The following is a 24857-nucleotide window of genomic DNA, read 5'->3' as shown; positions in this document are numbered from 1 at the left end:
GAAACAAAAACCACAGACATAAACTGACAGACATGGACAGCTTGGTGCACCAAGGACAGACAATAGACATAAAGGGAAAAAACTAGATGGTGTCCCACCGAAGGGACCCACATATCCTACCTATGGAACCCAGAACCAGAAATAAGCATTTCTCCAATAGGAGCCAGCAGAGAGGCAGGACGTCTCCGGCTTTCCCTCTGTTCCTAGGAGAGCTCTGAAAAGATTTTTCTCTTTCTCCAAAGCATCTGCAGAGAGTCCAGGAGGACTGTTTTTCCCAAACCCATTCTCTCTCATGTCTAGGGTGTAAACTATCTCTAGTCAGGGTCCAAAGACTAAAATATAACTCTAACAGAACGCATATGCAAAAACACTTTACCATTACCTTGTCCCTTTTTTATGACAAGTTTTACTCAGGCTAGCCCAAATCATCCAGGCCTTTTCTGGCCCATCTTACCTCCAATCCGTCCCTTCTCCTATGCTGGCCGGGCTCCAGGGATGTCCCGTAGGTGGTACCCCCTTTCTTCTCCGATCTCGGTGGGACCTCCATTTGTCGGCGCCAGCACCGACACACTACCGAGAATCGGGCAAAAGCCTACAGGATGAAAGAAACACACATACACACACACAGGTTGTCGTGTCAAGCCAGGAGAGGAAGAGAGGAAGAGAGAGAGAGGGGGGGGGGGAAGAGCAGAAGGAAGAGTGAGAGTGAGGAAAAAGAGTGAGAGACTCCTGTAGCTTTATTCACCACTTATATACCCAAGTTCTCCAGGTAGAATTATCTGGGAAGCACAGTGGGAAACCCTGGCTCGTGACTACCTGGCTCGTGACTTCGGTAACAAAAGACCGACTTCGAGATCTGAACTAATTAGGGAGAAATCCCAGAAGACCAGCCTAAATCTCAAGGATAAAGGCTGAGGAAGTAAAAGGCAGAAGTAAATTGACCACCACCCAGGTGTGGTCCAGGTGTGTCGGTCCCACATGCATCAGCCGGGCTCAGCAGAGGTCATGCAGTGGAGACACTGGGTGTTACTACTTGGTCTTTTCTTCCTGTGCCGTAAATACATGGGAGAGGCCTCTGTCCAACAATCCCATGACTTTTACTGTGGCCATGCAGTTACAAAGTGGCCAGGCCCAAATCCAAAATGGCACTACATCTCCCCCGTTATTCTTTTATAAAAGACCATTAGGTGGAAGTAGTGGTCTGAGAGAGATCAGACATGCCTCACAGAGTGCCCAGCTCGGCCATGGTGAGCCACTCTTGCAGTTAGGACTGCACCCCAATGGCTAGGAATGAACTTATGCTGTAACACACTGTTCTGGGCTATAAGTGTGTGTTTATTGGGGGAGAAACTGGGCAGAGGAGCATTTGACCGGCCCGTACGTTTAAACTGGGTGTAGCTACCTCTGTCTTAGGATCGACCTCTCAGACCCCAGCCTCTCTGTCATAGGACCACCTTGTCGCCCTCAAGGCTCCATGTCTAGATTGGTCAAGGGTCAGAGGAAGTTGCCCGTCGCTGAGAATAGCTACATCAGGTCATCTTCTCATTCCTCTTACTTGAACCCAGGGGCGAAGGAGCAGGGGCCAGATGGCATTAATTTAAGAGATTGTGGAAGTTGAGCCTCTCCCGATGATAAGTAGTGGGCACCTCATCTGGTTCTCCTCAGCTGCTACCACCAAGGGCCGTAGTCAAGCCGCTCCTATAATAAAATTTAGAATTCCCAATTGTTAGCAACTACTCCAGAAAGTTCACCCACTGTGCTTGCCTAACAATAGATTGGGGGAGGGTAACTCCAGACACTGCAGACACAATGGCTGCAGCAGTAATGGCTGCTACAATAGCAGCGAAAATGCCAAGGTCTTTCCCAGGACAGTTCAGGATCAATCATTCTTCTCTGGAACAACCAGCAGGCAATGGAACCATGTCTGAGATCTGCAGAACCAGGGCAGAGTTCCCCAGTCCACAGCAGCTTCCGGCAAGCAGCAGTGCACAGAGGGTCAGAGGGCAGGCCTCGGTGGGACAGGACACACTGACTGCAGCAACGCCAGAATTTCTGTGATGACAAAAGATGAGGGGGAATCCTCCGTCTTCCTCTCAGGGCAGAGGAATGACTCCAGGGACCCGAACCATGAGAGCTGAATCTTCATGCTCCCAGGATCAGCATGTCTCACCAGACACTCAGGCAGCTGGCACACTCCTGCAGCATCCTGTAGAAAAAACACAAACATTCCCTCTTCCCCATATAAAATACCTGGACAGGATCATGCCAATATGTGGGTCTTTCTATTTCACCTAGGCAGAAGTATGCCTAGTTGTAGGGTGCCATAAACCTTGGCATCCAAATTTTAAAATTGAAATAAAAGGAGCATTGTTTAGCGTACAGGGATAACTCCCCCTTTTTATTTATAAAGATATAGTAAAGATATTATTTATTAAGGTAAGTCCTCGAGGATTAAATTGAGGACACTGAGCTCTTGTATTTATAAATTGACTTGTATACCAAATTATTGTCTCTAGCATTATTGTTTTGGATATATAAAGAATGAGATTTTTTGACTAATTGTTCTTATGTAAGGCCTATAATCTGCCCGGTATTATTGTTCTCCCTTGCTAAGGGGTCCAGGCAATCCAGTTTGAGTTCTTAAATGGCTTATAAAGGAACAGTACTTAGTGCTCTTAACCACTAAGCCATCTCTCCAGCCCCTCACCAGCTTTATTTACCTAAACATAAGCATTAATTAGAATTGTCAAATCCTGTAAACAAGGTCCAGATTTAGCCTTATTTAGAAATCCCTGAGTTGGCAGGGTGAGGCTGGGCGTTGAAAGTAAGCAAATGGAGTCTTCCTCTTTTTGTGAGGGTGTGTTATCAACTCCATTACCATTTTCAAAGAGCTGGGTCTATGGTTTTGTTTAGTTGTCTGAGCCAGAGCACTGAAAGGACAGTGAGTTGTCAGACAATTCACACTGAAATCATCACTCACTGATTTCATGTAGAAAACCTGCCTCTAATAAAGCATTAAGTAATTGTAAATTTTGAGGGCTAGTAGTATCTAAAAAAATAAAAAAAACGAAAACTTTTAATCAATTGTAAAACCACAAGCCACACATTGGCTATCAGTGTATGAATTGAAAGCTTGATTTTTAACATTTAAAAACAGTGGCTACAACACGTAATTTAATAGTCTGTGTTGAAGCAGGGGAAACTCAAGAGAATAAACAAGTGATCCAATCATACATGTAGCCTTTTCATTAGATGAACCACCTATAAATACACTAAGCGCATTTTCTATGGGTTGCATGCACAAATTTACAGTAAATACAAAAGCATGCAAGGAGTAAAATTATCAATTTTGCCTGAAAAATTTGTATATGTAATAGGCCAAATATCAGTATTTTGTAATAACCAATTAAATGTTGTTTGGAATAAGATATGTTTCACCAGGTTTCTTTTTAAAATACTTCCATGACTCTAGCCTACAATTTTGTACTAATGACAAAAGCTTTATCTCCAATGAGGATAACAAAGTTAAGTCCTCTGGTAAGGTGAGGTACTTTGGCAATTAACAACTGACAGGCAAATGAACCATGCCTGAGATCCACACAACCAGGGCAGAGTTCTCTGGTCCCCAGCAGCTTCACATAGATGGCATTCCTGTGATGAATAGTCAAGACTATCTCCAGCATTAGCACCATTCAGGTAAAACAAAGATCATCAATCCATTGTTTCAAACACATAAATCTTCTTGAATACTGAAAACATTAACATTTTAGAGAAATGAATAACAAAAGTCACTATCTTAACTCCTTAGGTAAAAGCAATAGTGTTGTTAATTAAATAGCTATACTACTACACCAGAAGTAATCAAACCCACTATCCTATTCTTCTGCTTAAAGCCTGACTCACTTCTTCCAATATTTTAAGCCTTTTTCAGAATATCAAGGTCCTATAATACTGACAAGCAATAAAACAAAGGCTGGTATATGCCAGATTTCAATACAGTAACAAAATTTGAAAGTGTACAATCAATATAACTTACATCAAATACTGTAGAAGAAACAAAAATAATTTTAAAATGATCAATAAATGAAGATTAGGAGTTTTAACACATGCACTAACATTTGTTCAAAATCCAGATATGTATCAATTTTATCCACTGCAAATGTAACTTCATACAAGACAATTGTGAATTTTTAAATGTCTCTGAAAATGTCCAGAACCAATCTTCCAAATGAAAACTGTTGTTTCTAATATTGGACTGACCAGTCTATGATTGAGTCGGAATAACTTGTCACATTAAAGAGAAGAGTCATAACTTCTCTTTGATTTTCTGAAGGCATTTTCCAGTCTCCATGTTCTCTGTCTCACAAGGTCTAAAAGCTCGAAGCAAGGCAGCTTGTCCAATCTGGAATATAGGCAAGCAAAGGTGATTCAGGAACATACATCCAAAACAGTTTCCCAGTCACCATTGTCAGGGCTCTCAGCAAGCTCACAGGTCAACATCATTCTTTGTCCCAGCATCAGCATGTCTCACCAGACACTCGGGAAACTAGCACACTCCTGCAGCATCCTGCAGAAAAAAACACAAACATGCCCTATTCCCCATATTAAATACCTGAACAGGAGCATGCCATAGGTCAGTGAGTGAATCCTTTTATTTCACTTAGGTATAAGTATGCCTAGTTGTAGAGTGCCATAGACATTCAAAGAATTCTTTGGCATCCACGTTTTTAAAATTTAAAATAAAAGAGCATTATTTAAAAAATTGTATGGTATACAGGGATATAACTCTCCCTTTTTTATTTCTGAAGATAATGTTTTAAAGTTTGCAATACCTGTTTTACAATAGCTTGTCCTTGAGAATAATAATGAATCTAAATAATATGGGTAATATTAAATCATCGAAAAAACATCTCAAATGTTTGACTGTAATAGCCAGTTAGAACAACAATGTAGGCAATCGCTAATTAAATTTTTAATTGTTTTTCCTGTTAAAGCAGTTGCAACCAGAAGGCCTGAAAAGCTGTCAATAGTCGTAGGTATATATCTTAATTTTCTAAAATCGAGAATGTGAGTAATATCCACTTGACATATTTGATTAGGTATGAGTCCTCAAGGATTAATACCATTATGTGATACAGGAAGAAACTGAGGAATCTGAGGACTTGTACATTCTTTAGAAACATCAAATTATTGTCTCCACCTATTACTGTTTTGATTATATAAAGGATGAGATTGTCTAATTGTTCCTATGTAAGGCCTAAAATCTGCCTGGTATATATTGTGGCATTGCCCTCGCTAAGGGGTCCAGGCAATCTAGTCTGAGTTCTTAAATACCCTATAAAGGAACAGTACATTCTCTTAAATCGGTTGTATTAGCATTAATAATTGTAAATTTTGAGGGTTAGCAGTATCTAAAAGAGAAAAAAATTTAATCAATTGCAAACCATAGCTACACATTGGCTATCAGTACACAAATTTAGCTTGGTTTTAACATCTCAAAAACAGTGGCTACAGCATGTAATTCAATAATTTGTGCTGAAGCAGGCAGAAACTCAAGAGAATAAACATGTGATCCAATTACATATGCTGCCTTCTCATTAGATGAGCCATCTACAAATACAGTAAGTGCATTTCCTGTGGACCTCATGTGTAAATTTAGAGGAAATACAAAAGCATGTATAGAGGAAAATTACCAATTTTACCTGAAAAGTTTGCACATGTAATAAGCCAAATATCAGTATTCTATAATAGCCAATTTAATTGCTGTCTGGAATAAGGTATAAATATTTCACCAGGTTCTTTTTCAAAATATTCCATGACTCTATCTTACAATTTTGTAATAACACAATAACAGCTTCACAATAGGGCATTAAAACTTTCTTTAGAGATGAAGAAAGAAGAGTCCATATTAATGGTTCCTTTTGCCAAAGGACTGCTGTGGATACAAATAACCAACAATTGATCATAGTCTATATAATTAATGTATCTATTGTTGACACATAGCTTTCTCTACTTTCTGTAAAGCTATTCCTCCCTCATCAGTTAATTTTCTAGGGGAATTAGAATTTGTATCTCTCTTGAGGATATCAAACAAAGGCTTAAGTCCTCCCGTGGTGAACTTAAGGTGAGGTCTTAGCCAATTAACATGTCTTAGAAATTTTTAAAAATAATTTAAAGTAAACTCTCTTTTCTTATTTGAAATTTGTTTAAGATATAACCAATGTCCCAAATATTGAAAAGGATATTGTCTTTGAAACTTTTCTGGAGCAACAACTACTCCAAAACCTTTGCTAGTTCTATTAGGAGCAAAACTCCTTCTGAGGAATCAGCTAATAAAATACCGTCCATATAATGAATAATATACACTGAAAGATTGAAAGTCCTATCTTCTTGTATTAAAGCTGTGACAAAAAATTTTTACATAATGTAGGGTTATTAGCCATTCCTTTGTAAAACTTTCCAATGATATCACTTCATGGGCTCTCCAAAATTATAAGCAAGCTCACTACAATCACCAGGATGTAAAGAAAGAGCATAAAAACAATCCTCTATAATAATTCTATATGTATTTCTTGAAGTGACAGATTTACCCACAATCTTCAAGGTTTCCTTGCAACACCAGAGCACAATCACAACTCCAGAAAGCAAAACTCAACCTCTAACAAACAATTCAGTCTCTCTAAACACCAAGTCCCTCCCTTATGCTGCAAAGTTTGACTGCTGATTCCAATACATGAACGTGAGACAGTGCAGCCTCCAATACCTCAAAGAGATACTTCTCTAAATCCTATCTTTTATAAATCTGGTATCTAGGATAAGAACTACACAAAATATTACCCAAGTTAGAGGTATATTTAGAGACCTGTTTCCCAGGGTTGGCTCATGCCACATGTTGTCTAGAATGACTCCATCCAAATTACCAGTTTAAGCCGACTTTTTGTTACTGATGTTACAAAATTTTAACAATACCCAATAATTTAAAAGCCAATAATCTATAGCCAAGACATATACAGCATATTTATATATTTAAAACCAATCAGGAACAAAAATGAAGTGGCTACACAGATCTTTAATATTTAGACCAAATATAATTCTTACTTTTTCTCACTGTAATTTTAAGAGAAGCACCTTGTCACCTGCTAAATCCAATAATCACAGTCAGAGATTTTTTTTAAGAGAAACAACCATCAGCTCCCTTATCATAGAAGCTGAGAAGCTGCTGGACCCTTTAAGATCAGCTTGTGCAGACCCTCAGCCCCTGGGGACCTTCTCCAGCTGACCTAGACTCCTAGATACAAGTTCAGGTCTCCAAAGACCAATTGGAACTGCTTGTTTTTATTATTTATTCTTTTTTTGAGATGAATTAAAACTAAATCAAGGGGTGAACAACCGACAGATAAAGTTTTAACTATTTTTTTCTTTTAAACATGAAACACAGAACAACATTCAAGCAACGAAACAAAAAACACAGACATAAACTGACAGACATGGACAGTTTGGTGCACCAAAAACAGACAAATAGACATAGAGGGAGAGAACTAGACAGTGTCCCACCAAAGGGACCCAGATATCCTACCTAAGGGACTCAGAACCAGAAATAAACATTTCTTCAACAGGAGCCAGCAAGGAGGCAGGACATCTCCAAACCTCCTTTTGTCCCTAGGAGAGCCCCGAAAAACTTACATTCATTTTCCTTCTCTTTTGCCAAAGCATCCCCAGAGAATCGGAGAGGATTGCTTTTCTCAAACTCATTCTCTCTCATGTCTAGGGTGCAAACTATCTTTAGTCAGGGTCCAAAGACTAAAAGCATTTATGAGAATTGACTTCGCTTCTCTAGATTTTATCATAACTCTAAAAGAAAACATATACAAAAACACTTACCATTACCTTGTCCCTTTTTACAAGTTTTATTCACCACTGGCCCAAGTCTTTCTTACTTTCCTTTGCATGTGCTTTCAATTCTTGTGGTGCCCTTCACTGTATCCTGTTAATTGGGGCTCCAACATTGTGGTGCCATTCACCCAATACTTTCCTTTCACTTTTTTGCCACCACAGTACTGAGAACCTAGCATGGACTTGGGGGATTTAACAAAAGACAGAGACTTGGGTCATTTGTGCTATGAAAATGCCAAAGGTTTACTGAGGTTCACCCCAAATATAGACCCCAATTCCACCAGGTGGAAAAACCTAGGAAGCACAGTGAAAAATCAAGTTCACATGGAAAAACAAGTTTACGTTCTCAGGAAGAAAACAGGAATTGAAAACAGGAACTGACTCAAAAGTGTTACCATCCATCAGCTAAATAGCAAGGGCAGGATGTTCTTTTCTTAAGAACAAAAGGTTACACATGCATCAGCAAGGCTCAACAGTGAGGTCCGAATTCAACCTATTTCAGGACACCTTGAATGAGACCCACGGAGGTGGTGATCAGTGCAAAGGCAAGAAGAGTTTAATCATTCCAATTAATATCAAACATCCTTTCTGAGCTTCCTCAGTGTTGGAATCACTGGTGTGTTTTGTTATGTTACAAAGTCAGGAAACCTGCCACTACAAGGAGCAGGCTTCCTCCAGCCAGCAGAGGGTTACAGGCAAGACAAATATCCATTGTCCTACCGCATACTAACTAGGCCCCATGTGGACCACATAAAAACAGGTAGAATTGTTACAGCAGGATAATTGATTATATGGTTTACTAAACATTTTTATATGCTATAAGTTCATAGTAAGGTCAAAACAATAATTCATGTCATAGGTCAATAGGGTTTAAGGAGTTACAGCAGAAATGTTTAAATGTCCTTCCATTAAAACTCACACTGGGCAGAAGTGTGGGAAATTCTGAGACTGCAGGGCAAGAGAGACTAACACTTCTGCCCACCTTTGCAAATATCCCTGAACCAAGAGGAAACTGTATAGTGCATTTGGGCACAGGAAGATAGGGGCAGTCAAGCTGCAGGAGTCCTGCGGTCCAGACTGTGCCCAGATATGAACAGACCTGGTCAAACGGCTCCCTGCACACAAATCCCATGGGAGGGAGAGCTAGCCTTTCAGAGGGGCAGACACACCTGGGAAATCAGAGGAGACTACTTTCTGCCCACATTTCTGACTCTACAGGAAAATACCTAGCACAATCTGGGCTCCCTGTGCACAGGGACCCAGGAGAAGTAGGGGCAGGCCCTTCTGGTTCCTGCCCACAGGGACAGCTGAAAACCAGTGGACAGGAATGACTACACGCCTGATAGCAGAACACTCTGTTCCCATAACTGGCTAAAAGAAAACAGGAAAACAGGTCTATAGCACTCCTAACACACAGGCCTACAGGATGATCAAGCCACTGTCAGAAATAACAAAACAAAGTAACACCAGAGACAACCCGATGGCGAGAGGCAAGCACAGGAACCCAAGCAACAGAAACCAAGACTACATGGCATCATCAGACCCCAATTTTCCCACCAAAGCAAACACTGAATATCCAAACACACCAGAAGAGCAAGATCTAGATTCAAAATCACATTTTATCATGATGATGGAGGACGTAAAGAAGATCATAAATAACTCTGTTAAGGAAATACAGGGCAACACAAGTAAACAACTAGAAGCCCTTAAAGAGGAAACACAAAAACCACTTAAAGAACTACTGGGAAAAAAAACAACAAAACAGGAGAAGGAAATGAACAAAACCACCCAGCAGTTTAAAATGGAAATAGAAACAATAAAGAAAGCACAAAGGGAGACAACCCCAGAGATAGAAAACCAAGGGAACATATCAGGAGTCACAGATGTGAGCATCACCAAGAGAATACAAGAGATAGAAGAGAGAATCATGGGAGCAGAAGATTCCATAGAAATTATTGACACAACTGTCAAAGATAATGTAAAACAGAAATAGCTACTAGCCCAAAACATACAGGAAATCGAGGACGCAATGAGAAGATCAAACCAAGGATAATAGGTATAGAAGAGAGTGAAGACTCCCAGCTCAAAGGACCAGTAAATATCTTCAACAAAATCATAGAAGAAAACTTCCCTAACCTAAAGAAAGAGATGTCCATAAACATACAAGAAGCCTACAGAACTCCAAATACATTGGAACAGAAAAGAAACTACTCCTGTCACATAGTAGTCAAAGCAACAAATGTACAAAACAAAGAAAAAAATGTTAAAAGCATTAAGGGAAAAAGGTCAAGTAACATATGAAGGCAGACCTATCAGAATTACACCAGTCTTTTCACCAGAGACTATGAAAGCCAGAAGATCCTGGACAGATGTCATATAGACCATAAGAGAACACAAATGCCAGCCCAGGTTAGTGTATCCAGCAAAACTCTCAATTAACATAGATGGAGAAACCAAGATATTCCATGACAAAACCAAATTTACACAATATCTTTCTATAAATCCAGCCATACAAAGGATAATAAATGGGAAAGCCCAACACAAAGAAGCTAGCTACACCCTAGAAAAAGCAAGAAACTAATCATTTTGCAGCAAAACAAAGAGAAGACAAGCACACAAACATAATCTCACCTCCAAATATGAAGATAACAGGAAGCAACAATCTCTATTCATTAATATCTCTCAATATCAATGGACTCAATTCCCCAATAAAAAGACACAGATTAAAATACTGGATACATAATGAGGACCCAGCATTTTGCTGCCTACAGGAAACACACCTCAGAGACAAAGACAGACACTACCTCAGAGTAAAAGGCTGCAAAACAAATTTCCAAGCAAATGGTACAAAGAAGCAAGCTGCAGTAGCCAGTCTAATATTGAATACAATCAATTTTCAACCAAAAGTCATCAAAAAGGATAAGGAAGGACACTTCATATTCATCAAAGGAAAAATCCACCAAGATGAACTCTCAATCCTAAATATCTATGCTCCAAATACAAGGACACCTACATACATAAAAGAAACCTTACTAAAGCTCAAAGCATACATTGCACCTCACACTGTGGTGGGAGATTTCGATACCCCACTCTCATCAATGGACAGATCATGGAAACAGAAATTGAAAAGAGACATAGACTAAGAAAAGTCATGAACCAAATGGACTTAACAGATATTTATAGAACATTCTATCCTAAAACAAAAGGATATACCTTCTTCTCACCACCTCCTGGTACTTTCTCCAAAATTGACCACATACTCAGTCATAAAACAGGCCTCAACAGATACAGAAAGATAGAAATAATCGCATGCCTCCTATCAGACCACCACGAGCTAAAGCTGGTCTTCAATAACAAAAAGGAAAGAACACCCACATATATATGGAAGTTGAACAATGCTCTACTCAATGATAACCTGGTCAAGGAAGAAATAAAGATAGAAATTAAAGACTTTTTACAATTTAAAGAAAATGAAGGTACAACATACCCAAACTTATGGGACACAATGAAAGCTGGGCTAAGAGGAAAACTCATAGCTCTGAGTGCCTGCAGAAAGAAACAAGAGAGGGCATATATCAGCAGCTTCACAACATACCTTAAAGCTCTAGAACAAAAAGAAGCAAATACACCCAGGAGGATTAGAAGGCAGGAAATAATCAAACTCAGAACTGAAATCAACCAAGTAGAAACAAAAAGGACTATACAAAGAATCGACAGAACCAAAAGCTGGTTCTTTGAGAAAATGAACAAGATAGATAAACCCTTAGCCATACTAACCAGAGGACACAGAGAGTGTGTCTGAATTAACAAAATCAGAAACGAAAAGGGAGACATAACAAAAGAATCAGAGGAAATTCAAAAAATCATCAGATCCTACTACAAAAGCCTACATTCAACAAAACTTGAAAATCTGGAGGAAATGGACAATTTCCTAGACAGATATCAGATACCAAAGTTAAATCAGGAACAGATAAACCATTTAAACTAACCCATAACTCCTAAAGAAATAGAAGCTGTCATTGAAAATCTCCCAACCAAAAAGAGCCCAGGTCCAGATGGGTTCAGTACAGAATTCTATCAGACCTTCATAGAAGACCTCATACCAGTACTATCCAAACTATTCCACGAAATTGAAACAGATGGAGTGCTACCGAATTCCTTCTATGAAGCCACAAGTACTCTTATACCTAAACCACACAAAGACTCAAAAAAGAAAGAAAACTTCCGACCAATTTCCCTTATGAATAGTGATGCAAAAATAAAATTCTTGCAAACTGAATCCTTGAGCACATCAAAACAATCATCCCTCATGATCAAGTAGGTTTCAACCCAGGTATGCAGGGATGGTTTAATATATGGAAAGTCATCACTGTAATCTACAATATAAACAAACTGAAAGATAAAAACCACATGATCATTTCATTGGATGCTGAGAAAGCATTTGACAAAATTCAACACCCTTTCATGATAAAAGTCCTGGAAAGAACAGGACTTCAAGGTCCATACCTAAACATAGTAAAAACCATATACAGCAAACCAGTAGCTAATATTAAACTAAATGGAGAGAAACTTGAAGCAATTCCACTAAAATCAGGGACTAGACATGGCTGCCCATTGTCTCCCTACTTATTCAATATACTTGTTGAAGGCCTAGCCAGAGCAATCAGACAACAAAAGGAGATCAAAAGGATACAGATTGGAAAGGAAGAAGTCAAAATATCACTATTTGCAGATGATGTGATAGTATATTTAAGTGATCCCGAAAGGTCCACCAGAGAACTACTAAACCTGATAAACACCTTCAGCAAAGTGGCTGGGTATTAAATTAACTCAAATAAATCAGTAGCCTTCTTCCACACAAAACAGAAACAAGCTGAGAAAGAAATTAGGGAAACTACACCTTTCATAATAGTCCCAAATAATATAAAATACCTGGTGTGACTTTGACCAAGCAAGTGAAAGATCTGTAGGATAAGAACTTCAAGTCTCTGAAGAAAGAAATTGAAAAAGATCTCAGAAGTTGGAAAGATCTCCCATGCTCATGGATTGGCAGGATTAATATAGCAAAAATGGCCATTTTTCCAAAAGAGATCTATAGATTCAATGCAATACCTATCAAATTTCCAATGCAATTCTTCAAAGAGCTAGACAGAACAATTTGCAAATTCATCAGGAATAACAAAAAACCCAGAATAGCTAAAACTATCCTCAACAATAAAAGGACTTCAGCGGGAATCACTATCCCTGAACTCAAGCAGTATTACAGAGCAATAGTGATAAAAACTGCATGGTATTGGTACAGAGACAGACAGATAGACCAATGGAATAGAATCGAAGACCCAGAAATGAACCCACACACCTATGGTCACTTGATTTTTGACAAAGGAGCCAAAACCATCCAGTGGAAAAAAGATAGCATTTTCAGCAAATGGTGCTGGTTCAACTGGAGGTCAGCATGGAGAAGAATGCAGATGGATCCCTTCTTATCACTCTGTACAAAGCTTTATTCCAAGTGGATCAAGGACCTCCATATCAAACCAGATACACTCAAACTAATAGAAGAAAAAGTGGGGAAGCATCTCGAACACATGGGCACTGGAGAAAATTTCCTGAACAAAACACCAATGGCTTATGCTCTAAGATCAAGAAATGACAAACAACAATCAACAAATCAACAAATCAACAATCAACAAATGAGATCTCATAAAACTGCAAAAGTTCTGTAAGGCAAAGGACAATGTCATTAGGACAAAACAGCAACCAACAGATTGGCAAAAGATCTCTACCAATCCTACAACTGATAGAAGGCTTATATCCAAAATATACAAAGAACTCATGAAATTAGACTGCAGGGAGACAAATAACCCTATTTAAAAAATGCTCAACATCATTAGTCATAAGGGAAATGCAAATCAAAACAACCCTGAGATTCTACCTCATACCACTCAGAATGGATAAGATGCTGGCGAGGATGTGTAGAAAGAGGAATACTCCTTCATTGTTGGTGGTGGGATTGCAGTCTGGTACAACCATTCTGGAAATCAGTCTGGAGGTTCCTCAGAAAACTGGACAGTGAACTACCTGAGGACCCAGCTATACCTCTCTTGGGCATATACCCAAAAGATGCCCCAACATGTAACAAAGACACCTGCTCCACTGTGTTCATAGCAACCTTATTTATAATAGCCAGAAGCTGGAAAGAACCCAGATGCCCTTCAACAGAGGAATGGATACAGAAAATGTGGTACATCTACACAATGGAATACTACTCAGCTATCAATAGCAATGACTTTATGAAATTCATAGGCAAATGGATGGAACTGGAAAATATCATCCTGAGTGAGGTAACCCAATCACAGAAAAATCACACATGGTATGCACTCATTAATAAGTGGATATTAGCCCAAATGTTCAAATTACCCTAAATGCACAGAACACATGAAACTCAAAAAGGATGACCAAAATGTGAATGCTTCACTCTTTCTTTAAAAGGGGAACAAGAATACCCTTAGGAGGGTATAGGGAGGCAAAGTTTAGAACAGAGGTTGAAGGAACGCCCGTTCAGATCCTGCCCCACACGTAGCCCATACATATACAGCCACCAAACTAGATAAGATGGATGAAGCAAAGAAGTGTAAGCTGACAGGAACCGGATGTAGATCTTTCCTGAGAGACACAGCCAGAATATGGCAAATACATAGGCGAATGCCAGCAACAAACCATTGAACTGAGAAGGGAACCCTCATTGAAGGAATCAGAGAAAGGATTGAAGGAACTGAAGGGCCTTGAGACCCCATATGAACAACAATTCCAATAAAGCAGACCTTCCAGGGACTAAGTCACTACCCAAAGACTATAAATGGAGTCATCCTGGCCTCCAAATTCATAGATAGCAATGAATAGCCTACTAGGGGTACCAGTAGAAGGAGAAGCCCTTGGCCCTGCCAAGACTGGATCCCCAGTGAGTGGGATTGTTGGGGGGAGGGCGATAATGGGGGGAGAATGTGGATGGTAACACCCATATAGAAGGGGAGGGAGGAGGAAGGGTTAGGGAGATGTTGGCCTGGAAACTGGGAAAGGGAATACCATTTGAAATGTTAATAAGAAATACCCAATTTAAAAAAGATGGGGGGAAAAAGAACTAAATTTAATTAATTAATTGATGTTGGTGACTATGTGGGAAATAGGGCTGCTTGTGGGAGTGTAAATTATTATACACAGATGATATGTTAAGCAGCATGTGAATTTATGAGTGAACTAGAATCAGAACTCATTGCATGATCTAATGTTTCCACTAGTTATCACGTAAACAAAGAAAATAAAATCAATATATCAAAGAGATAAAAAAAACTTCACACCTGACTAAACATTCCTTATCTATTTTTAGTTCCACAAGTTCATTATAAATTTAAAGCAAGAATTTTTTATGTCATAAGTTAGTAAGGTTTTTGTCATTTGTCTTATGTCTTATTATTTTGAAGTCATATATACATAAACTAGTCAGTCATTTATTTCTATTCTTATATCTATTATAAATTGTCCCTCCTAGTTTATGACCTCCTAGTTTAGTTACTGAGATTAGTGGTCTCATTCCTTTTTTTTTTTTTTTTTTTTTTTTTGGTTCTTCGAACCCAGAGCCTTGCGCTTCCTAGGCAAGCGCTCTACCACTGAGCTAAATCCCCAACCCCAGTGGTCTCATTCCTAACCTAGAAGGAATCTTTCTCTTTTTTTTTTTTTTTTTTTTTTTTTTCTTTTTTTCCGGAGCTGGGGACCGAACCCAGAGCCTTGCGCTCGCTAGGCAAGCGCTCTACCGCTGAGCTAAATCCCCAACCCCGGAATCTTTCTCTTGATCATAATTTTGTCCCAAGGTTATTTCTCTTCCTAGTGTAATTTACATGTCTGTACACCTGAAGGTTCACAGAACTCTTTTTTTTTTTTTTTTTTTTGCAGCTTTCTTACTCTGCAGGGAAGCTCGAATTTGCTTGAATCAAATATATAATAACCCTCTGTGTGCCAGAGATAGTTTAAAATTTTTTGCACATATATCTGAGATAATAAACACCAGAATACGTATCTCAAAACATCAGCTCAAAAAAAATTTCCACCTTCTGCAAAGTGGTTTCAGTTGTTCTTATCAGTAAATAACCAAATGTGTAGTTGGACAAATAAAAACCTTTACTTCTTACTCGGTATTTTACATACCTCCTTTTCCTTTCCATTTCTCTTCATTTTGTTTTCACCACAGACTGTCTTTATACTGAGAACTTCTCTCAGAATAACAATGAGGATGATGATTGTTAAGGACTTGGTAGAATAATAAGGACCAAGTAACTGTTGCCTATCTAGCCATTTTATGCTCTTCCTAATAAGGAAATTTTCTTATATGTCTCTGCTATTACTAGGAAACTTTCTTTTTTTTTTCTTGCAGGAGTGTTTAAGATTCTTTTATTTACATAAATAATCTTTGCATTTTTGTTTTCCAGATGTGTGAGGTGATTAAAGCAGAGTTACAATTAGAGAGATTCCTCTAGTACTGTCCTTCCTGTGTTCTGAGTAACAGAAAATCATGGTATTAACGTTCCCCCTTCACCCAGTTCCTGTCGCTTATCACATACCATCCCTACACTCCCTTCCTGCTCTGCAAGGGAATATGAAGGCGCACACAGGAGAGAAGTCTGTTCTCTATGTTGTACTATGGCATTCAGCAGTGTCTCTAATTCTTTTATGAGTTTAACAAATTCTTCCTCTTTCTCACTTCAATACTTAGTACGCCTTACAGGGTGGTGTCAAAGTGCTTATCTGCTACAGACACCCTTCCAGGCCACTTTAACCCATACTCTTTTCACAGGAGGCCTGAAAACTTCAACTCCATTCTCTCTTTCCTTTGTATAACACTGTTTAGAGGTGTAAACATTAGATATGTAATTTTCAGAGTTTTCCCTCCCCTCCCCTGGTAGGTGTTATTATTACCTTTCTCCTACCAACTACTTGTTAATGGTCTGCCATCCTTTAGTTTTCTTTCTTTAACAGTAACCATTTATTAAACTTGTTAGGTTGTTTATATATGCGCATCCATTGACTACAGCCTGAGTGCTTCTTAAGCAGGCATTATTTTAGGCATTTTTACATTTGTCAACACATTCTGTGATGCTAACACACATACACAGAAGGAAGCAGATGTAAATGCAAGGTAACTGGAGACCGTGGAATCTGAATCTGCTTAGCTTCACTGTGACCTCTACAAAATAGGTTCTCACATCACGTATGACATTCGTTTCACTATCTCTAACCTCATCCTTAAATACTTTTGCTCTTTAATCTCCCACCTTTCCTCCTCATCCTATAGGCCACCCACATTCCTCTCAGCCGCTTCCAAACCTTCACATCTTGTCTCTTTTCTTTGACCTACTGGTGTCCTCTTCCTTCTGAAGATTTTCCTTGTAGCTGAAAGTATCCACCAGACTCTTAGGCTGCCTCTCACTGGGTGCACTAGGAAACTTTCTTATGCCCAAGTTAATTACAAGAATATGTTATTTTCTGGGCCCTTAGAAACCAAACATGATAAAAGTCAGTAGAACTGCTTTGTATACTTAACCCACAATAAGCTTGGACCTAAACCAACCCCTCAACAGCATTTCCTGCACCTATGCATGAGCCTTTATAGTATTTGCTTTTGTAAGCTGCTCCTGGGATGGACCCCAACATAGGAGAGACACCTGCACCAATATAAGAAACTATTTGAGGGCTGCTATGGTTCTGCAGTTAAGAGCACTGACTGTTCATCCAGAGGTCCTGAGTTAAATTCCCAGCAACCACATGGTGGCTCACAACAATCTGTAATGAGATCCAATGCCATCTTATGGTGTGTCTGAAGGCAGCTACAGTGTACTCACATGAAACAAATAAACAAACAAACAAATAAATAAATAAATGTTAAAAAATGAAACTATGGGGTTGGGGATTTAGCTCAGTGGTAGAGCGCTTGCCTAGGAAGCGCAAGGCCCTGGGTTCGGTCCCCAGCTCCGAAAAAAAAAGAAAAGAAAAAAGAAAAAAAATGAAACTATTTGAAATAAGTCTTCCATTTTGAGCAGGGGTTGAGTAAAATTTTGTTTCCAAGACCTCCATGGGAACTGACATCCTGCTTGGCAGAAAGAGAAATGGTTGTGGGGAATTGATATCCTGGTCGACAAGTTAAGACATTAATGTTAGACAAGGCAAGTCCCCTGCCACAGTAGAATAACCCAACCAATGAGAACAGAATAAGTATACAAAACAACCACATTCCTAAGAAAATCCCCTATCCCCAAATCCTGATTGGTGGAATAACTTGGCACAGATGTTTGTAGATTTTAAGCCTAAGAGGCCCTCTAGGATCTTAATATCACAGTTCAGTTCCTGAGCCTGATCAATCAGTCTTGGGTATGGCAGTCAATAAACCATATTTGTTTGACTGAGATCAGTGTCTGAGTACTTTGTATGGTAATTCCCAGACTCCAACAAGGGTTACATTTCTTATTTTCTGCTCTGTGTGTTGTAGCAATCTAAAGTAACTCCATTTTGACCAAAGCCACCATCTTAGAAACTTGAGGCTGACCTCTAACTTGAGTCTGTTAAGACAATTCTAAGAAGGGCTGGGGATTTAGCTCAGTGGTAGAGCACTTACCTAGGAAGCGCAAGGCCCTGGGTTCGGTCCCCAGCTCCGAAAAAAAGAACCAAAAAAAAAAAAAAAAAAAGACAATTCTAAGAAGTTAAGCCTGTTAAACTATTCCAGGAAATACTGACTACTTAAAGCCCCTTTGACCTTTTGCAGGAATGTATAAATGTTGAAAATGGTTAGCTAACTGCTTATTCTGGCTTCTGTAAACTTGCTTAATGCTATTTGCTTGTTATCTTACATCTGAAGAAGTGAAATAATTGTGTAATTGTGGGCTTTGCCGAAAAAAAACATACCTCCCAGCTTCAGTTAAGGTTTTAGTCCTGATTCTAATGAAAGTGCTGTGTGTCAATTCAGTAGTGTTCAGAGAGTCTTTCTGGTCTGAAACTCCATAGCAATACCTGCACCCCATTTTCAACCTATTCCTTGCAATTAAAGAAGGAAGGAAGGAAGGAAGGAAGGAAGGAAGGAAGGAAGCAACCAGGAACCAGTCAGATTCTTATGTTAGCTGGAAAGTGAGAATCTTACATTAGGTATTTATATTAGGAATATTATATAGGTATTACATCAAGATAGCAAAATTAAATAAATTTATTTACTTCATGGACAGAGATGGGCTGTGATCTAAGGACAATATCTGCTCTGTCTATGTAGGGGCTGGGGTTTATGTATGGTCATGTCGTTTGGGAAGAGGAAGGGTTGAGTGAAGCTAGCAACAAGGAATTGTCACAGAGCTGGAGAGATGGTTGAGCAGTTAAGAGCACCAACTATTCTTCCAGAGGACCAACACACATGGCAGCTAACAACCATTTGTAACTCTAACTTTCAGAAATCTAATGTTGTCTTTTGGGATCCCTGGGCACCAGGCATACATATGGTACAGAAGTACACATGAAAGCAAAACAAATAAATAAATACAGAAAAATTTTCATGTAAAGAGTTTTAATCAGCTGAGCAAGTGGTACACACCCTTAATCTCAGCCTAGGCAGAGGCAGAAGCAGATTGGATCTCTTGAGTTTGAGGCTAGCCTGGTCTACATAGTGAATTCCAGGATGGCCAGAGCTATATACTGAGACCCTGTCTCAAAAACAAAAACAAAACAAACAAAATCAAACAACTTTAATTCCTAAATAAATAAGATTTATTTATTCTTTTTCGGGGGGAGGGGGTGCAGTGAACTTTATTGATGGTATTAAAGAGAAGGGAGCACTCCCTAGGTCCCTCCTGTTATTATGGGGGTCTGGGATGGAATTGTGAGGGAGATGCTCAGTGTTGGGGGCTGAGTTGGGATGGGGACTCCTCAGCAACTGAGGGCCTGTCTCTTGCTCTCGGTATCCTTGCTGGGCTGGGGTGGGTGGTCCAGGGTTTCTTACTCCTTGGAGGTCATGTAGGCCATGAGGTCCACTACTGTTGCTGTAGCCATATTCATTGTCATACCAGGAAATGAGCTTTACAAAGTTGTCATTGAGAGCAATGCCAGCCCCCAGCATCAAAGGTGGAAAAGTGGAAGTTGCTATTGAAGTCGCAGGAGACATCCTGGTCCTCAGTGTTGCCCAGGATACACTTTAGTGGGCCCTCAGATGCCTGCTTCACCACCTTCTTGATGTCAACATACTTAGCAGGTTTCTCCAGGCGACATGTCAGATCCACAACAGATACACTGGGGGTAGGAACATGGAAGGCCATGCCAGTGAGCTTCCTGTTCAGCTCTGGGATAACCTTGCCCACAGCCTTGGCAGCACCAGTGGATGCAGGGATGATGTTCTGGGCAGCCCTACAGCCATTACACCACAGCTTTGCAAAGGGTCCATCCACAGTCTTCTGAGTGGCAGTGATGGCATGGACTGTGGTCATGAGCCCTTCCATGATGCCAAAGTTATCATGGATGACCTTGGCCAGGGGCTAAACAGTTGGTGGTGTAGGATGCATTGCTGACAATCTTGAGGGAGTTGTCATATTTCTTTTAGTTCACACCCATCACAAACATGGGGGCATCGCCAAAGGGGCAGAGATGATGACCCTTTTGGCCTCACCCTTCAAGTGAGCCCCAGCCTTCTTCATGGTGGTGAAGATGCCAGTAGACTCCATGACATTCTCAGCCCCAGCATCACCCCATTTGATGTTAATGGGATCTCGTTCCTGGAAGACGATGATGGGCGCATAGGTAGTCATACTGGAACTTGTAGACCATGTAGTTGAGGTTAAAGAAGGGGTCATTGATGGCAACATTGTCCACTTTGCCAGATGCAGAGGAGAAGGCAGCCCTGGTAACCAGGCACCCAATCGGGCCAAATCCTTTTACACTAACCTTCACCATCTTGTCTATGGGACAAGGCCGGCACTGCACAAGAAGATGCGGCTGTTTCTGGAACAGAGAGGAGTGGAGAGTGAGATTTATTTATTCTTATTATATATGCATGAATGTTTTGTCTGCTGGTATGCATGTGTACCTCAAGTCTGCTGCTCCTGGAGGAGGCCAGAAGATGTCAGATCGCATGAAATTGGAGCCATCATGAAGTTTCTGGAAACTGAACCAGAGTCCTATGGAAAAGAAACTATTGCTGTTGAGTCTAAGGCATTTTGAGTTAACACTCATTAAGTTTGACTTTTTCAATAAATACTTATAAACATAATATTTGGGAGACAGAGGCAATAGAATCCCTGCAAGTTTGAGGCTAGCCTAGTATTTCATATTGAAATACTGACTCAAAACAACAAAAAAAAAATATAATTTCATTTGTACCAAGTTTCAGGAATGAAATGAGGAAACCAATACACTGGTGGGAGGGGCTCAGTCAACTTTAGTTATAGATTGACTCCTTCAAACAATATTGCTCCAAAAGTCCTAAACTATGCACTTCATCATTAAAGTTTGTTCCAGCCTGTACCTGACTCTCGAGTGCATCTACTCATCCTTTCCCCTGATCAATAAAGTCACTGACTTGGCCTCATTTTTATTCCCTGCAAGTCTTTTCTGTGATATTATGTCAAAAATCCCACTGCAGGCAGCTAAGAAGAATTTCTCAGGGGTCTTCACAGGCTGTATCAACAGTATCACTAAGCTGTGTTTGGTGTTGCTGCCAAACACAGTTGTTTGGTGAATATATGTATTCATTGTGTGTGTGTGTGTGTGTGTGTGTGTGTGTGTGTGTGTGTGTGTGTGTGTGTGTGTGCTTCTGATACTGCTTCCTCTACCTCCTTAGATTATAGGTATGCTGGGATTACAGGTGGGCATTGCAAGAAATATTCTCAGAGTCACAGAGAAAGAGATCATCACTTGATTAAGTCACCTCAGAAAGGCAAACTACACTTCTGATGAGATTTTCAAGCCACAGAAGTGAAGTCACACACACACTAGGTAGAATCACCTTTGTTCTTCATGCAGGAGGAGCTTGGTTGGAGCTTGGTTGTTTCTCTTTGTCTAAGGTTCAACCTCATGCTCTATACCTGATCAACAAAATTACTTGAAAGAATGGGGGCTGGTAATCATTTCAGGATGGTCACATCTGGCTTAACATTCCTTTAGTAAAGGAAACTAGTCATGCTATTGTTTTATAGAATTGATTAAATCTCTTTAGAAGTCATTGAATTAAGTAAATAAGACTGGGAATCTAAGTGTTCAGCAGTAAGAGAGAAGGGGTAAGCACTTTTTTAAAAACCGTTTTACAAGATACATTGATTATCCAACATTTCTTACAATATTACCACACCTGGGGTGGAAAAAAATGTTAAACTGAAAGAATAAAGATTTTAAACTATCCCACTGACCCTGCTGTGAGGACAAGTGCACCTCCCAGCAAAGAATAACATAACATGTTTTGGGGAAATAGCCTGGCCGTAGAATAACCATCCTGAGAAAAACAAGAACTAGGGTCAGCTTGCCCCAGAAGCAGGGTGGCCTAGATTTGAACTGAGCCCAAGTTAGATCATGTGTGCCAATGTGAACAAACCAATGAAATTGCTTTGTGTGACTGTTGCCAACTGCCTATGTAATTTTCCCTATAAATACCTTCCCCTAATTAGGCTCGGGGTCGACTCCTCTGTCTCCTGTGTGAGATCCGTGTCGTCCCCAGAGCTCTGGTTCCTCAAATACACCTCTTGTTCATTACATCAAGACCGGTTCCTCATGAGTTCTTGGGGAGTTGCATTGTCTCGAGATTTGAGTGGGGGTCTTCCCCACCCCGCTGGTCTTTCAAAACTAGAGTAAAGTTGCTAGAAAAATAGAACATCCCCTGGTGTACTTTTTTCACTGGCTGAGCAATAGTAACACTTTACCACACTGTTTCTCTTTGTATTCCCTCCCAATCGAACTATATTATGTGTGCTGCTGAGGAGTTTTCATGAGAGCAAACTGCTTAAACATGGCTTTAAGCCAATAGGAAGTCCTTACTAGCCAGCCCACGACTACATTGGGTGCTTGGGATCCTGGTGTAACACTGACACTTGCTCAGCATGCGCTTTTAAGCACAAAACACATGTTCTGGGTTGACATACTTGGATTAACAAGAACAGTTAGCCAGAAGCAGAGCTACTGAGGCAAAAACTCTTTGATGGATTAGGTCTTTGTTTTCATTTTTGGCCAGTAGAATTGTCTATGTGCTGAGTTTTGCAGCCTGAATGGCACTTCCGCCATAGAATCAGTTGTGCCAAGATCTAGGGGCTTACCACTGTCTGAGACTGTGTTATAATATAATGATGCTAAATACAATAAAGCCTATCCTCAAAGAAAAATATATTCTCCTTTAGACTACTGTATGCCTGATGCCCAAGGTTGACAGAGGAAAGAATTGAATCTCCTGAAATTGGAGTTACAAATGGCTGTGTGTCATCATGTAGATGAATGTTGACTCATCAGATGTTCTTTAATTTCTTTCTTCTTTTCCCTCCTTCCTTTCATTTTTTAAATTATAGTGATGATGATGGTGGTGGTGGTGGTGGTGGTGGTGGTGGTGGTGGTGGTGGTGGTGGTGGTTGTGGTGGTACTAATGCTACTAATAATAATGATGATGATAGTGTTTTGAGGTCAGGGTCTTACTATAGAGTACTAGATGGCATGCATGGAACTTGCTATGTAGACCGAACTTTGCTTGAACTCACAGAGATCCACCTGCCTCTGCCTTCCACATACTGGAACTAAGCCAGCCCATGGATAAGCCAGAGGCATGTGTCATCACCTCTGCCCTTTCCTTTCCTTTCTCCTCCCTCCTTCCCTCTCTTCCTCCCTCCCTCCTTCTTCCCTCCCTTCCTTCCTTTGTTCCTTCCTCCCTTGCCACATCAAGCCTAGTAGAATCTATGTGACAAGTTCCATAGACTAAGGTGAAAACTTCAAAGGATGGAGGCCTCCTGGAATGGGTTGTAGAACTCTAGGGCAGAACAATATATTGAGCTGTAGTTCTCGTGGCAATTTATCTGTTTTTATCTTCTCCTGTTCCCTTTCCACGTTTACGAGATGTTCCTGATAGCCTAGGCTGAGATTTTAAGCCAGAAAAATCCCTTAAGATGGGGTCAGCAGCCATGACCTTATCTGCGCTTTACTTCATAAATCATTTTAAAAAATTACAAAGTAGTATTATAATAAAAACCTTACCCAACAATAAAATTTTATATGGCTATATGTGTGTCATCAGAAGTGGGCTTTGGTGTATGATAAAGAAAGCCTTAAATTAAAAAAAGAATTAAAATAGTTTACATTTATACCTTGGAGATTCATAAAAATTAGGTAGTAGATGTAAAACAATAACTGACCATAAAAATTTATTACCTTGTTCTTGGAGATATACCATTAGTCTTGGATGATTTTGCGCTTTACTGTGCCAAATGACAATGATGTTATCAATCCTATCCATGATTGCTACACTAAACACATCTTCTAAGATTTTTAATACCTGTTTCATTATGTCTAAAAATCCTTGCTTGAGAGCTGCAACATACACTTAGATCCAAATCTCCTCTGTGTTTGTGTCTGTTTGTCACCTCCGAATCCTTATCCACCTAGCCTTCAAGGACTCCTAGGGACCCCCATATCTGACTGGGGTGGTTCGTGGCACTCCCTCCCTTTTCTGTCTCTACTTTTCTCCTTCCTTCTACCTTCTTTATTTCTCCCTCTCTCTTTCTACTTTTAATTTTTTAATTATGTTTTTAAAGATTTATTTATTTTATCTTATGTGTATGTGTGTTTTGCCTATGTGTATCTATATGTGCACTATGTGTATACCTAGTGTCCTTAAAGGTCAGAAGTGAATGTTGGATTCCATGGAAACTGGAGTTATGGGTTGTTATTAACCACCATGTGGGTGTTAGGAAAAAAAC

General features: G+C 39.8%; 1 protein-coding gene, 1 long non-coding RNA gene and 1 pseudogene across 7 annotated transcripts in view; all 3 read right to left on the bottom strand.

Annotated features, from left to right (window-relative positions):
• Window positions 1-722: 722 nt before the first annotated feature.
• LOC147995164 (uncharacterized) lies at window positions 723-8059 on the bottom strand. Its single transcript, XR_015687174.1, has 2 exons — window positions 7882-8059; window positions 723-4402 (listed from the first exon to the last, which is right to left on the bottom strand). It is a non-coding gene; the product is annotated as an uncharacterized LOC147995164 (long non-coding RNA).
• An 11607-nt stretch (window positions 8060-19666) lies between these two features.
• Window positions 19667-24857, bottom strand: part of Etfbkmt (electron transfer flavoprotein subunit beta lysine methyltransferase) — a 65097-nt gene continuing 59906 nt past the window's right edge. For all 6 annotated transcript variants that reach the window (XM_087657869.1, XM_087657872.1, XM_087657868.1 and 3 more), the window contains 2 exons: window positions 20999-21089; window positions 19667-20913 (listed from right to left, as the gene is read on the bottom strand). In XM_087657869.1, the coding sequence (XP_087513995.1) occupies window positions 20871-20913; window positions 20999-21089 (134 nt within the window). In that variant the 3' untranslated portion in view covers window positions 19667-20870. The remainder of the gene's footprint in view (window positions 20914-20998; window positions 21090-24857) is intronic.
• On the bottom strand, window positions 19694-20777 carry LOC147995163 (glyceraldehyde-3-phosphate dehydrogenase pseudogene; annotated as a pseudogene).

The sequence above is a fragment of the Rattus norvegicus genome, chromosome 4, assembly GCF_021556685.1.
Source record: "Rattus norvegicus strain SHRSP/BbbUtx chromosome 4, alternate assembly SHRSP_T2T, whole genome shotgun sequence".
NCBI classification, from domain to species: Eukaryota; Metazoa; Chordata; class Mammalia; order Rodentia; family Muridae; genus Rattus; species Rattus norvegicus.
This window is presented reverse-complemented; position numbering and strand designations above follow the sequence as displayed.